Source organism: Erinaceus europaeus, chromosome 4 (assembly GCF_950295315.1).
Source record: "Erinaceus europaeus chromosome 4, mEriEur2.1, whole genome shotgun sequence".
Classification (NCBI taxonomy): Eukaryota; Metazoa; Chordata; class Mammalia; order Eulipotyphla; family Erinaceidae; genus Erinaceus; species Erinaceus europaeus.
In genome coordinates this window covers 102,817,840-102,833,025 of record NC_080165.1, presented here as the reverse complement: position 1 = coordinate 102,833,025, position 15,186 = coordinate 102,817,840, and the positions used below count along the sequence as shown (strand labels likewise).

Sequence of the window (15,186 nt, the reverse complement as noted above, 5' to 3'; positions counted from 1 at the left end):
GAGGAGAGGGGTAGATAGAGAGAGGGAGAGACAGAGAGACACCTGCAGCCCTGCTTTACCACTAATGTGTGTGGTCAACCAGGTGTGCCGCCACCTGGTCCCTACTTTGATCACTTTTTATCTGTTCTGGCATATGGTGCTGCTGACAACTGAACCTAGTAACTTTGGTGCCTCAGGCATGAAAGCCTTTTGCAGAGCCATCATGCTATCTCACCAGCCCTGGTAACAAACATTTTGAAGTGGTGTGGAAGTTTATCCCACAAACTATATAAACTTATAAACCAGTCCTCCTGAAGTCAAATGAGTAGCTACAAATACCAAGAGAATACTAGTTCCAGCAATGTCCAGAATGAAAGTAATTCACTTTTTCCTAGTGACTACTTTGATGAACTGGTATGTAACAATGCGCCCTGTAAACAGTACATTTTTTAAAAAACATTTATTTATTTATCCCCTTTTGTTGCCCTTGTTTTATTGTTGTAGTTATTCTTGTCATCGTTGTTGGATAGGACAGAGAGAAATGGAGAGAGGAAGGGAAGACACAGAGAAGGAGAGAAAGACACCTGCAGATTTGCTTCGCCGCTTGTGAAGGGACTCCCCTGCAGGTGGGGGAGCCAGGGGCTCAAACTGGGATCCTTAAACCAGTCCGTGCGCTTCAGCTTAACCCACTGCGCTACCGCCGACCTCCCCCCCCCCTTTTTTAAATAAAGGCAATGGGAGAGAGGCACAGAGAGAGGTTCTGTGTTAACAGGATCCTTATTTAACGTCAGTCTATTTCTCACACAAAACTGTGAATGTAATAGATTTTGAGTAAGTGTTGGACTATTGTGTGTACACACACAAATACAAGAACTCCCACTTTGTTCATCTGCAGTATAAGATAGTGAATCCCTATTAAGTAAACAGAGAGAAAATATGATTATCCAGCTTTTTTTTTTTTTTGCCTCCAGGATTGTCGGTGGGGCTTGGTGCCTGCACTACGAATTCACTGCTCCTGGCGACCATTTTCTCCATTTTGTTGTTGTTGGGATAGGACAGAGAGAAATGGAGAGAGGAGGGGAAGACAGAGAGGGGGAGAGAAAGACAGACACTTGCAGACCTGCTTCACCGCTTGTGAAGTGACTCCCTTGCAGGTGGGGAGCCGGGGGCTCGAACCAGGATCCTTACTCCGGTCCTTGCGCTTTGCGCCATGTGTGCTTAACATGGTGTGCCGGACCCCCCTGGTTATCCAGTTCTTTTTCTTTTTTTTAAATTAAATGTAATGAATTTTTACATGTACAGTATAAATAAGCAGCCTTTCTGACCCAACTTTCATTTTTTATTTTGTGAGAGCTTAAAGGGGGAGTGTAGGGGGAGACACTATAGCACCATGTCATCATTTCTGAAGTTCCATTGGTGCTATCCATGATGCTTCCAAGTGAAGGCAACGACTGGCCCCGGGCCTCATACATGCAAGGCATTTGATCTACCTGTTGAGCAATCTCCCAGTCCAAGTTTTAACAGTGATGCCTTGCAATACAAAGTATAGGGCTAGTTTTCAAAATGTACCTAGAATATGCACAAAACATTGATCTAGTGTTTTATCATGAAGAAATCTTGAGATGCTAAATAATAAACAGAGTAAAGAAATGATAGAAATGTCTTGAAATAAGCAGATACCTGCACATCGGATGCAAACACACAGAACAAATATGTGAGCAGGCACATAAAAGGAAAAGACAGAGGAAGTCTTTTCACAAGACTCTTTTATAACAGCATGCAGGTTCCTCTAAGGAAGCTGTCTTTCACAAACCTACTTGTTTCACTGACTCACTTAAACCACAAAATAGTTGCTTGACAAGAACAAAATAATACCATGATGTACACACGTTGCCTTAACCGTATGTGGTTTAAGAACTTCCTGTCATTTACTGTACACTTTCAATCTCATAAATATACTTAGAATCCTCCTCCTTCTCCCACACCTGGCATGAGCTCAATCTTGAGAGTTTTAGTCATGACTAAGAATAATAATCAACTGTTTCTAATCACATCATTGCTAGTTTGAATGAGATGAAGAAGATGTAAAGGAATAAGAGGGTATATTAAAATTTTCTAATAAACCTTTTACCCCCCCCCAGGTCTTTTTCTTTTTCTTTTAATCAAGAGGTTAACAGTTTATAGTACAATTGCCGCTGGCACGCGGGTACAATTTCTCACCTCACCATGACAGGTGTCAACAAAATACTCTCACCTCTAAATCAGGTCCGTCACTGTGTACTGGGACCTGAAAGTCCTTTCCCCACCATCACTCCTCTCCTTGTCCTTTCCCAGAGTCCTTGGTTTTGGTGCAATACACCAACCCAGTCCAAATTTTATTTTGTGTTTTCCCTTTCTGTTCTTGTTTTTTTTAAGTTATGCCTGTGAGTGAGATCACACCATGCCTGTCTTTCCGGCTTATCCCACTGAGCATGATCCCTTCAAGCTCTATCCAAGATGAGGTGAAGAAGGTGAACTCATCATTTTTCATAGCTCAGTAGTATTCCATTGCATATACAAGACCACAACTTTCTCAGCCACTCATCTGGTGTAAGGTTCCAGATGCTACCATGATGCCAACTTGATTTCCCTGGGCAGATGACCTCACCAATGTGCTCAGAACCCCACCTCCCCAGAGCCCTGTTCCACTAGGGAAAGATAGAAACAGGCTGGGAATATGGATCAACCTACCAATGCCCACATCCAGAAGCGATTATAGAAGTCAGACCCCCCACCTTCTGCACACCATAGAGATCTTTGGTTCATACTCCCAGAGGGATCAAGAATAGGGAAATTTCCAATAAAGGGGATGGGATATGGCTCTCTAGTGGTGGGAACGGTATAGAATTGTATCCCTCTTATCCCACAATCCCAGTGTAGAGAAATAATTGTTCAGGAACAGAGCAGTTTTTTAAAAGAATCAAAACAATTCACGTTACTGACTTCAAGCTACTTACTGTGGGTCAAAGATGACACACGGGAGTTGGGTGGTAGCACAGCGGGTTAAGCGCAGGTGGCGCAAAGTGCAAGGATGGGCGTAAGGATCCCGGTTTGAGCCCCCAGCTCCCTACCTGCAGGGGAGTCACTTCACAAGTAGTGAAGCAGATCTACAGGTGCCTTTCTCTCCCCCTCTCTGTCTTCCCCTCCTCTCTCCATTTTTCTCTGTCCTATCCAACAACAACAACATCAATAACAACAACAATAGTAACTACAACAATAAAAAAACAACAAGGGCAACAAAAGGGTAAACACATATTTAAAAAAAAAGATGACACACAAATGAAGTGCAGATTGTGTGCTCCCATTTACCCTCTGGTTTCAAAGTTCTCTGTAATGACTTTTCACCAATACCACTTTCTATATTCTGATGATAACCCACATGTTATTACAGAGCTTAGGGACAGAAATTGAAGTAACATTCTTTTAAGATGTGAGCTTTACTGACCATGCAGTTCCTTTACTTTGCTCCTGCGCTGGGTTCTAGCATAAAGTACCACTTGCTGGACAACTTCTAGCTGCTCTTCAATTCGGGGGAAATGGAAGTCAGTGCACTCTTGACACACTGTGGCAAAATCTAGGAAACCCAAAGCATTTAGACATTTGTATGCATGAACTGAGAACTTGGCTATTTTTTTTTTCCAGAGCAAACAAAATTTATCATTATGATACACCACACTTGTCTTTTCAGTAATTATGTCTTATCAAATTAGGTCACAGCAACTCTGATCAGAAACTTAAGGCCTCTCAATCCCTTAGAAAATCAAACAATGGATGAGACTGTCTTAATATAATTTCAAGTCTTTGCTAGGTGATGGATACTTTAATGATAAATCAGTCTCAAAAACTGCTACAAACTACAAGAAGCAATATTCATGATATAAAGTAAACTCTATTCAAGCTTTTCATAAATAAAAATGATATATTTTACAAAAACACTTCATACATTCAGATTTTTAAAAATCACAAAAGCAGTAAGTTGTAATAACAGGGCTAGTGGAATTTACCCTAGTATCTTTAGGAAATAGGTTATGTTTAAAACCAAGAGAAGGAAAATTCAGGGTGAAATTTAGACCAGCTAAATGGTCCACTGCAGCAGTCCAAGGACTCTACAGGGAGGGACCCTACTGAGACAGCAATGTGGACTCCATGCTCCACGTGTAGGAATATGTTAGTTGGCAGTGGACAGGGTGCACAGACAACTATCACGGGACAATAAGAAATGGTATACAAGTGACAACAGTCTTATAAATCCTTATTTCCTCTATAAAGAAATATAAAAAATACAGTCTTTAAAAAATTTTAATTAATTAATCTTACCAGAGCACTGCTCAGCACTGGCTTACAGTGGTGGTGGTCGTGGTGAACCTGAGACTTTGGAGCCTGCCTCAGGTCTGAGAGTCTCTTTTCATAATCATTATGTTATCTAATCCCCACCCTAAAAATAAGCTACTTTCTTTAAAAAGGAATAATAATAAAAAGAGACAGATGCATGAAGTAAAATGTACTGAACTAGAATATGCTATGAAGTTAGAAACTTCATTTATATTTTGGTTGCTATGTTTGTTGTAATTAGAAGCAAGAATATGCCTTATAATACAAATTTATTAAGAAGTCAGTATCCTGAAACTCTCTACCTGTGCTAAAGTCTGAAACAAAACTAAAATGGCTATGGTGAGCTTGGTTTTCTACAGTGACCAACAATTTTTGTCAGTTTTTCTCTAATTTGTTTCCTTCCTAAGAATGGTCTTACAAAAAAAAAAAAAAAAAGAATAGTCTTAATGAAGGAACCTGGCTGATGTTAACTTACCTCGTTTAATACCACTGTATGAATTGATTCGATTATCTACAAGTAAAACCAGGCCACAAAGAGAGGTAGAATAAAGTGACAGTGCTGTCTGGAGGCGATGGAGTTTCACTCCACTTCGATGATTTCTTTTGTGCTTGCAGAAATCCAACATATCTGCTCTCAGCAACCTCAAATTATGCATAGTCTTCAACTGGGCTCCTGGGAAGAGACAGTAGGCAACAGGCCCAGAAAGATGCTTAGACAGCTGTGAAGACCCAAAAGAAGAGGCAAGTCTCTATGGCAAGAATCCAGAAAAACCTGTGCCATAATTAACTAGAAATGGGCCTTGAGGTCCCCCATTTTAATGACTATTAATCTTTAGTCTTTCTACTTGCCAATATATACACATAAGCTATCGAGAAAACTTAAAATCAACAAGCTCTAAACTGTCTTAGAGCAGGTCAGGATTTGAAATGAAAAACAACATGAAAATATTCTAAACTTGGATGCTAGGAATTTTTCTCTTAGAGAATAAAAAGTTTCATAAGATATAATAAATCATGACTGAAAACATTAATACTTACCTAAGTGAATAGTAAAACTTTCTTCTAATTTTCTCTGTTCCTCGTAAATTCTTCCATTTGCTTCTACGGGTTCTCGGAACTGACTTGGCTGAACTTTAATTTCCTCACTGAAATTAATAAAATTATTGATGTGCTTTATTTGTTATGTTTACAAGAATTACTCTTAAATAAACTTTTACAATGAGACAAAACTACACAGCTGAAAGTAGTACTTAATTTGTTCCTTAATTCATTTTTAATATTATTATCTTTATTTATTGGATAGAGACAGCCAGAAATCAATGGGGTACGGGAAAGTGAGAGGTAGAGAGAAAGAGAGACACTGGTAGAACTGGTGCAAAGCAGAACCACTCGCAAAGCTTTCCTCCTGCATGTGGGGACTGGGGACTTGAACCTGGGTCCTCTTGCACTATAACATATGCACTTAACCAGGTGCACCACCACCCAGTCCCCCTAAATTTATTCTTAATTCACACAAGGTCAAAAGCAACAACAGTCTCTAAAATGCTCACCCGTAAATGCAGCCCTTTTGGAAGACTATATGGAGAGTCCCTAAATTGCCTCATGATATAACAATACTACTCTCAGGCATTTATCCAAAGTATACACAAACACCAAACACTAGATCTATAAAACTAATCTTTTTTTTTTGGAGTCCATCAGTGATTGGAGGTAGCATGGCAATCAAACAAACTCATTTTAATTCTAAACCAATTCTAAAGTATGACAAACTTCTCAAAAGTAAGATACAACACAAGGTTTTCATTTCTGCAGAACATGACAGGAATGCAATATAATGGGATAAGAAGAAATATTGAAGTTTGAATGAATATTTAAAGTCATGTATGGGTTGGCATCTAAATTCATGATAGCTAAGGTCCCGGACAAGTTACGCTAGCATGTACCTGCAAAATCTTCTCCACTGGTTACCATCAGGTGCTTCTAAGAAAAGACTGAGGGCAAGGAGGAGAGATGAAATTGCCCCCCTCCAACAGCATAGACAGAATGCTGAAATGCCCCAATTCCAAGCTCAGACACAGAACTGTTCTAGACTGAAGCTGGACAAAGAACAGAAAACAGTTTCCCACCCCCAAGTATGAGCCTAGTGCTAAAGTAATAAAGAAGTAATAAAGAACAGTTTATTGTCAGGGCAGAGAAATTGCACACACACACACACACACACACACACACACACACACGGAGAGAGAGAGAGAGACCTCATTCTCTAGCATAGACCTGTAAGACCACCTAGAGAAGGTAGAAGCAGTTGAGAGAGGAAAAGCCTCAACCAACTAAATTCCTCTCTACAAAGTAGGAGCAGTCCACTACAGTCAAAAACCAGGCCTGTGGGCCACTGGAGGAACAAGGATCGGATTCCACTCTATTGCTGACTCAATTTGCATGGCCTTCACAGGAATCGCCTGTTCATTTTGAACATAAATATTCACCTTCACCTCTTCTTCTGTAATATTTACAACATCCAGAATTCAGCTAAAAGAGAGACATCTAAGAGCAAGAAAGAAGTATATGACTCATAGTTAAGAGCTAAAATCATCGGGGCCACTTGGTGGTACACCAGGTTAAGCGCACATAGTACAAGGCTTTCCCCCAGCACCAAGGGCTTGAACCCAGGTCCTTGAGCATTGTAATATATGCACTCAAGCAGGTATGCCACCACCTGGGTCTCTCCCTCTCTATTTCCCCTCCCCTCTCAATTTCTGTCTTATCCAATGGGAAAAAAAATGGCCACCAGGAACAGTGGATTCATAGTGCAGCCACCAAGCCCCAGCAATAATCCTGGAGGCAAAGACAAACAAACAAAAGACATAAAATAACCAACATACACGGACTTAGAGATGAGCTATTAGGGGTTCAAGAAAATTTCAAATTGCTAGGGTTAATATGCTAAATAAACTAGTAGAAAATGATTTATAAGAAGAGATAAAAAATATCACCTAAGGGGAGAAAACACAGAATAGCAGACATAAAATCCTGCTATCACTCTGATGTTCACAGACACAATGCCTTTGACAGGCTCATCTATCGGGCTAGCGACTTAAGAGAGAGAGAAATGACTCAGGAACCAAGCTCCTGGCAGCAAGGCAACTCAAATCTTTATTCATCTGAACGCCCCAGAGTCGGGCAGTAGCACACCTGGTTAAGCCACGTGGCGCAAACCGCAATGGCGGTGTCAGCCTCTCGGTTTGCCCGAGCATGCTACTCCAGGCCTGAACACGGAAAAGACAAGACAGAAACGGAAGTGGCTTGACAATATCATATATGGTTAGGAAAGGGGCAGAGAAAGGCAAAAGGGGCCGGGAATGGTATGGACCTCCCCAGCAACTGTTGCTAGGGGTTCAACTGGTAGGATTAGCAATACCCTGAGGGGGGAATTAGGAAAGAGACCTTTAGTCATTTTTAAGACAAAGCAGAAGATTGATATGTAGATAATAGAAGATGCAGAGTGTTTTGTGAGGCAGGGAAGTCTGATATGGCGGGAAACCTTTTGAGGTTCCCATGTCCCCCCTTTTGCTCAACCCCTCTGTAGAGAGAGAGACTAACAGAACGGACTCACCTCTCAAGTCAAGCCCTGCCAGGCTCCACCACATCCCCATAATATCCCTACACTCATCAACATAACCTACTAGGTTGGCTCAACATCCATACCAAGTATTGCTGAAGCATCACAACCCTTACATATCAGTGATGAGGGGTGGGGAGGGGGTGGGAGATTACTATTTCAAGTCAATCAAGAAACAATACTCTTTCAAATAAATCAGAGTCTCCAAAAGGTTTTTGACCATGAACTTCCATATGGTAAAAGCAGCATGATTTTTATACCTGAGGGAGCTGTTGTTGGGGTTTTTCAGATCTTGATGAAGTTTTATCACCCATTCCTGATACTCTTGCTTTTGGATGGCAGTCGACTGCTTTAATTCATTAGACCATTTATTTTCCAAGTCCTAGAAGGAGATGGTATATTTTACCAGCTATTTATTTATTTATTTTTTTACAAAATAGATGAGTCATAAAAGAACAACTGCATACTTAGTTGTCATTGTACTTTACTTACTTGCTGGGATTCAAAGTGCTGAGCAGCCAGGGAATTTACATCTTGGTCTGTCAGGGATTTTCCCAATTCCTGCATAACTTTTTCCATTTCAATACCTTGTCTAAAACATAAATAGGCAGATCAGACCTATTAGTCAAACTGTCAAGGCACACAATCACTCCAGGTTCACTGAACAATCTCTATAAAGTAAAAATAAAATTTACATTTTATAGGAGCATGTCCAAGAATGGCAACTACAATACAAGGAATCACTTTGAAGCCCTGGAAATGAAGAGATGGAAATAATGATAATAAAGTCAAATAATATCAATGTTATCTGTGAGATAAATTTCAATCAAAATTTAATTCATAAGTGAAAAGCTTAAATCTGGATAATTTTTCAATTTCCAAGGCTATTTTTTTTAAGTCAGACTTCTTTTCTTTTCTTTCTCTCTCTCTTCTTTCCTTCCTTCCTCCCTTTATTTTATTTATTTATTTTAATTTTTAGTATCTTTATTTATTTGATGAAGACAGTCAGAAATTGAGAAGGGGGAGATAGAGAGCAATGGAGAGACACCTGTAATACTGCTTCACTACTTGTGAAACTTTCCCCCTGCAGGTGGGGGTTGGGGGCTTGAGCCTGGGTCCTTGCACACTGTAATGTGTGTGCTCAACCAGGTGTACCATGACTTTGCCCCACCAGACTTCTTTTCATCTACAGATTTGTTCAAAAAGTATTCTATTCTTGCTTAAATCAAGAATAGAATACTTTTCTGTTTATTTGTGCGTGAGTTAAAGTGACTTCAGCCTCTGAAAGAAAGCTGGTAATGTTGTCAGAAGCTATCAGTTAAATTTATTAAGCTGTACAACAGTAGTTTCTTACCTTCTCTGCATCTATATTTTAGTAAGTTTATTAAAATTCAAATTCAAAATTATCCTCTAATACAAAAAATGTATATAGAAAGGTTTATTCTATAACATTCCACACCTTGAAAGGTGAGTGAAAGGATTTTACTATCATTCTAGCTTATGTAAGTAAAGTGCACCTTAACCACAATTTATACATTTATAGTAAATAATTAACATGCATATATGTATATAGTAAATATAACCCATTCATTATATATTTGTATGTACATTCTACCAGTAAATATTCACCAGCATTTAGCACCAACTGAATTTCAGGTGATCTCAAATGATGTTTAACAACTATTATAAATCAGGTGGAGATTATAAATGGAAGTAATATTTTTACTTACAACAGAAACTTAACTTTATATAAACTTGAATGTCAATCTATTTCATGTTACACATATTCCCTCTAGTGGATGGAAAGTATCACTGCCACATCAAACTTTTAAAGATATATCTAATATCTAGGCTGCTAAAAACAATGTAAATTTCAGTGAGAAAAAAACAAAGATTTTTCTCAGAATACATATAGTGTTAGTTTTGTCCTGGTGTTAATAAGTGAACAAAAGGAACTGAAAATAGACCATAGACTCAGTCATTGAAGAGGTTTTTTTTTTTTTATCCTTTTAAAAAATATTTATTTATTTATTCCCTTTTGCTGCCCTTGTTGTTTTATTGTTGTAGTTATTATTGTTGTTGTTGTTGTTACTGATGGCAATGTTGTTGGATAGGACAGAGAGAAATGGAGAGAGGAGGGGAAGACAGAGAGGGGAAGAGAAAGACAGACACCTGTAGATCTGCTTCACCACTTGTGAAGCGACTCCCCTGCAGGTGGGGATCCTAATGCCGGTCCTTGCGCTTTGCGCCATGTGCGCTTAACCCAATGCGCTACCGCCCGACTCTACACTGAAGAGTTAATAGGTTCTAAACAGGGAGAGGGCATAATGCAAGAGGTAAAATCTCTGAGTCAAACTTTTTGGCTTTACATTCCAGCTTATTTCAAGCTCCTCAACTTTTAAGCCTCACTCTCCTCATCTGCAGAATAGAAATAATAATAGTAGGGTTATGCTAAAGAGAAAACGAGGCAAGGCATCTGGTATGGAATGCATGTCTTTGCTCCTCTCAGATGTAGATGCTAAAGCTCTCTCCTCCACAGGATAGTATTTGGAAATGGGACCTTGGTAAGGAATGAGGGTTACATGAGGTCACGAGGTTGGGGGCCTCTTGATGAAATTAGTACCCAGAAGAGGTGCTGGAGTTTTTTCTCTAGGAGACACATACCATGTATATATACTAAGGTAAGAGCGTGGGGACACAAGTGGAGATGGAAATCTAGAAGCTAGGTAGTTCCAGCTACCTGCTAGCACCTTGATTTTGGCCTACCACAGTCTTCAGAATGGTGATGAAGACTTCTTTGGTGTTTAAGCTGTCCAGTGCATGGGATTTTGTTATAGTGGCCTGAACTAAGAAAACATAGTTCCTAGAATAAAGAACACCACCAACAAAGATGAATCATTCCTCTTATTAGAAGTAAGAATTTTGGGCAGGGGGTAGGTAGCATAATGATTATGTAAAGAGACTCTCATGCCTGAGGCTCTGAAGTCCCAGGTTCAATCCCCCACGCTACCATAAGCCAGAGCCGAGCAGTGCTTTGGTTAAAAAAAATAATAAATTAATTAAATAAAAAAAATATATTAATAAATAAGAATTTTGGGGCCAGGTTTTGCGTACCTGGTTAAGTGCACACATTAGTGTGTAAAGATGCAGGTTCAAGCCCCTGGTTCCCACCTGCTGGGGAAAGCTTCATGAGTGGTGAAGCAAGGCTGCAAGTGTCTCTCTTTCCCTCTCTATCTCTCCCTACCTTCTCAATTTCTCTCTGTCTATCCAATAACAAAGAAAGAAAGAAAGAAAGAAAGGTTTGAAAAAAAAAGAAATAAGAATTTGTAACATCTCCACAATTTATTAGGAGAGGTTTTTTTTTTTTTAAACCTATGAGACCCTCCCTATCATAATCAAAGACTTAGAGACACAGGAAAATTAACTTCTAATACTAAAGACTTGTCCCTCCCATTTTATTCTTCAGTCTTAAAAAATAAAAAACAAGTTTCTCTGTAGGTAATCATATTTGACTACACAATATTTCATCTGATAATGCAAGAAGTATGAAATACCTTTCTCTGAGTTTTTTCAGTTCCACATCTCTTTCACTAATCATTTCTGAGATACTGACAAAGTAGTTATGTTCCAAATTTAGGAGAGTTTCAGAGGCTGGGGAATGGATTAGGTCATGATACACATCTGCAAAATCTTCATCCCAGCTGGGTTCTTCAGGCCTTGCATGCTCTAATGTGGTCTGCAAGATGATATAAAGACATTCTTAAATCATTACATAGCACTTTTATTTAACATACTACTAAAAAAACATACTGTGATTGCAATTTGTGCATCAAAGACAGAAAGACCCTCTATGTAGGTGTGCATGTGTATAGGTTGTATAAGATTTATATACAACCTGCTTAAAACACATGGGAAGATATTAGCTAAGTTGTTAATATGGATTATTTGGGGAGGGTGCTAATGTGGACAAAGGAATAGAAGTGCATATACTATAAAAACAGCTACTAAGTATGCTGTATGATCCCATTTCTACAAAATAACACACACTCAATGTCAATGGTTGCTTTTTCAGGACAGTAGGATTTATGATGAGTTTTACATTCAAATGCATTATATAGTATAGTATCAAGTATAGAATCAGGAATAAAAATTTTTTATTTAAAAAAACAACAACTGCTAAAATGGGTTTATAGGCTAAGCATTTAGAAGATGAATCTGCTGAAGCAGTTACCTGTGTAGTGAGGCACTGTACGTGAAACTCAATTCATGGAAAGAATTCCATATAAAGTTAAATGTGAACACTTTTTTTTATTTTACCTTTGTATGCTTCCTTTTCTTAAAGTATAAGTATTTTAAAATGTTTGTGCACAAGTAGAACCTGAACTGGAATTGGCATGTTGCACCAAAGTAAAAAAACTCTGGGGTGGGTGAGGGGGGAGGATACAGATCCAAAAAGGGTGACAGAGGACCTAGTAGGGGTTGTATTGCTATATGGAAAACTAGGAAATGTTCTGCATGTACAAACTATTGTATTTACTGTTGAATGTAAAACATTAATTCCCCAATAAAGAAAATTTTTTAAAAAAGATGACAGTTAACCCATCTCTGCAACCTTAGGAGAACTGCTGTGGCTTACAATGGAGAGATTGGGCATTCAGAACTCTGGCGGTAGGAATATTATGGAATTATACCTCCACTGACATGTAATTTTTAAAATTAATATTAAACAACTAATAAAATAAAAAAGAGAAGAGAAAAAAATTATTTGTTTTGCTGCCATGGGGAGTTCACTGCTCCCAACTGACCTTTTCAGGCAGAAAGAGAGATAGTTGGAGTGGGAAGGGGAAAAACACATCATAACACTAAAGTTTCCTCCAGTGCAGCGGAGGTCAGGCTCGAACCTAGGTTACACACACAGCAAAGCAGGCACACTATCCACAGGTGAGTCATTCTGCCAGTCCAGCATGCTTTTAGTAATATTAAAACCATGGCAAGCAAAATAATACAGGGACTGAATAAGTACTGGTAAATAAGAAAAATGATAATGGGGAGAGGCAAGACAGCAATACCCTCAGCACATATACAAAGAAATACATCTGGGGCAGTACAGATGCCTGGCCCATGGGTGACTGATGTGTCAAAACATCAAACATGCAGTGTTTTACAGCTAAGTAAACTGATAGGCTAAGAAGACCTTCGTTGGGGCCAGGTGGTGGCATAACGGGGTAAGCGCACATGTTACCATGCACAAGGACCATTCTGCAGAGGTAAACTTCACAAGCAGTGAAGCAGTGCTGCAGGTATCCCTCTGTCTTTTGATCACTTTATTTACCCTTTCCCTCTCAATTCCTCTCTGTCCTACCAAATAAAATAAATAAAGTTAAAAGAGGAAGAAGACCTTTGTTAAGGGTCACAGAATTTAATTTCAAATGTAAAAATAACACCAAGATTCCAGTGTTTTTCCCACCATTGATGTGTGAAAAAGAATCTAAAATCCTTCCCTTTTCTCACTTATCAAAACATTTCAAACTGAAACCTATAACATGATTTAGCAAAACTTATGTTAGAGCAAATAACAGAAATAAATTAAAGAAATTGGTATCTTAAATGAGGTTAATCAGCAGGTAAACTTTTCCTCTTGTTTTCTTTTCAATTATATTTCACTCAATTGCCAGACTGGCAGGGAAAAGCTTTAGAAAATGAGCTGAATGTAGAGCATGGATCTCATTTACTCTGTGCCTCCAAATATCTGAAACCTGCTTCTGCTGTTTGTCTTTAGACTTGCCACTGCCCTTGGTATTCTAAACAGGTGACTTAACCTTTGTCAAAAATTTCACTTTGAGACATTTATCCAAAGAGATGTTCACTATGGTGCTATCTGCAATAGCTGAAATATGGAAACAACCTAAGTGCCAATGTCAGAGGAGTAGCCAAGGAAGATGTGGTATATAAATGAAATAGAACTTGACTTATTTGTCAGATATAATGAGATCTTGTCTTTTGTCATGACCTGGATAAAACTGGAGCGGATTTAACTCAGTGAAGTAAGTTAGAAGGAAAAAGACAAACATTAGGTGATCTTACACGCAGGATTTTTAAGTTTTAGATAGAGACAGAGTGACAGAGGTAGAGAGAATGACAGATCTTAGCACCAAAATTTCCTTCAGTATAGTGGGGGCTGGAAATGAACCTGGGTTGCACACACCACAAAACACTACACCATCTAAATGAGCTATTTCACTAGTCCTTTTGTGTAGGACTTAAGAAACAGAGCAAGGAATCCTGCCCCCCACTGCACTGGGGAAGCTTTGGTGCTGAAGTGTCTCTCTCTCCCTCTTCCTTTCTGTCTCTGTTTCCCTTTTTCTATCTGAAAAGTCAGACTGCAGGGCAGAAACAAGATGACGAAAGGGATGCTACCAATAGGAAAGCAGTACAACAAGATGCACATGCTATGCTGCCACTGTGGCTCCTAGGCCTACCACCTGCAGAAATCCACCTGTAACAAACGTGGCTACCCGGCCAAGCACAAGAGAAAGTATAACTGAAGTGCCAAGGCTAAGAGATGAATTACCATCGGGACTGGTCGAATGAGGCACCTGAAAATCGTATGCTGCAGATTCAGGCACGGATTACATCAAGGAATGACACCCAAACCCAAGAGGGCTGCAGCTACAGCACCAGTTCATCTTGAGAATTCCAACTGTTGTACAATAAATGTTTTCGCTTAAACAATTAAAAAAAAAAAAAGTCATACTGTAGGCATGAAGCTCTGGAGGTGACAAAAGAGAAAGGAAAGGGAGTCGGGCAGTAGCACAGCGGGTTAAGCGCATGTGGTACGAATCGCAAGGACCCGTGTAAGGATCCCGGTTTGAGCCCTGGCTCCCCACCTGCAGGGGTGTTGCCTCACAGGCACTGAAGCCAGTCTGCAAGTGTCTATCTTTCTCTCCCCCTCTCTGTGTTCCCCTCCTCTCTCCATCTCTCTCTGTCCTATCCAACCACAACGACATCAGTAACAACAAGAGGTAAATACAACAATAAAAAACAAGGGCAACAAAAGGGAAAATAAATAAATAAATATAAAAAAGATTTAAAAAAAGAAAAGAAAAAAGGAGAGAGAGAGATAAAAGGAGAAAGAAAGAATGAAAGGAAGAAAGAGAGAAAGAAAGAAGCCAAGTAAGTATGGAGCAACAAAGGCTGAAATGCTTTTAATAATTAAT

At 39.2% G+C, this 15,186-nt stretch overlaps 1 protein-coding gene and 1 pseudogene across 3 annotated transcripts in view; one reads left to right on the top strand and one right to left on the bottom strand.

Annotated features, from left to right (window-relative positions):
* C4H12orf4 (chromosome 4 C12orf4 homolog) overlaps positions 1-15,186 on the bottom strand; it is a 45,150-nt gene that overhangs the window by 18,004 nt on the left and 11,960 nt on the right. For all 3 annotated transcript variants that reach the window (XM_060190254.1, XM_016189634.2, XM_016189633.2), the window contains exons 4-9: positions 11,524-11,705; positions 8,462-8,561; positions 8,230-8,351; positions 5,389-5,495; positions 4,826-5,023; positions 3,464-3,592 (exon numbers count right to left, since the gene is read on the bottom strand). In XM_060190254.1, the coding sequence (XP_060046237.1) occupies positions 3,464-3,592; positions 4,826-5,023; positions 5,389-5,495; positions 8,230-8,351; positions 8,462-8,561; positions 11,524-11,705 (838 nt within the window). The remainder of the gene's footprint in view (positions 1-3,463; positions 3,593-4,825; positions 5,024-5,388; positions 5,496-8,229; positions 8,352-8,461; positions 8,562-11,523; positions 11,706-15,186) is intronic.
* LOC107522691 (large ribosomal subunit protein eL37-like) lies at positions 14,345-14,697 on the top strand (annotated as a pseudogene).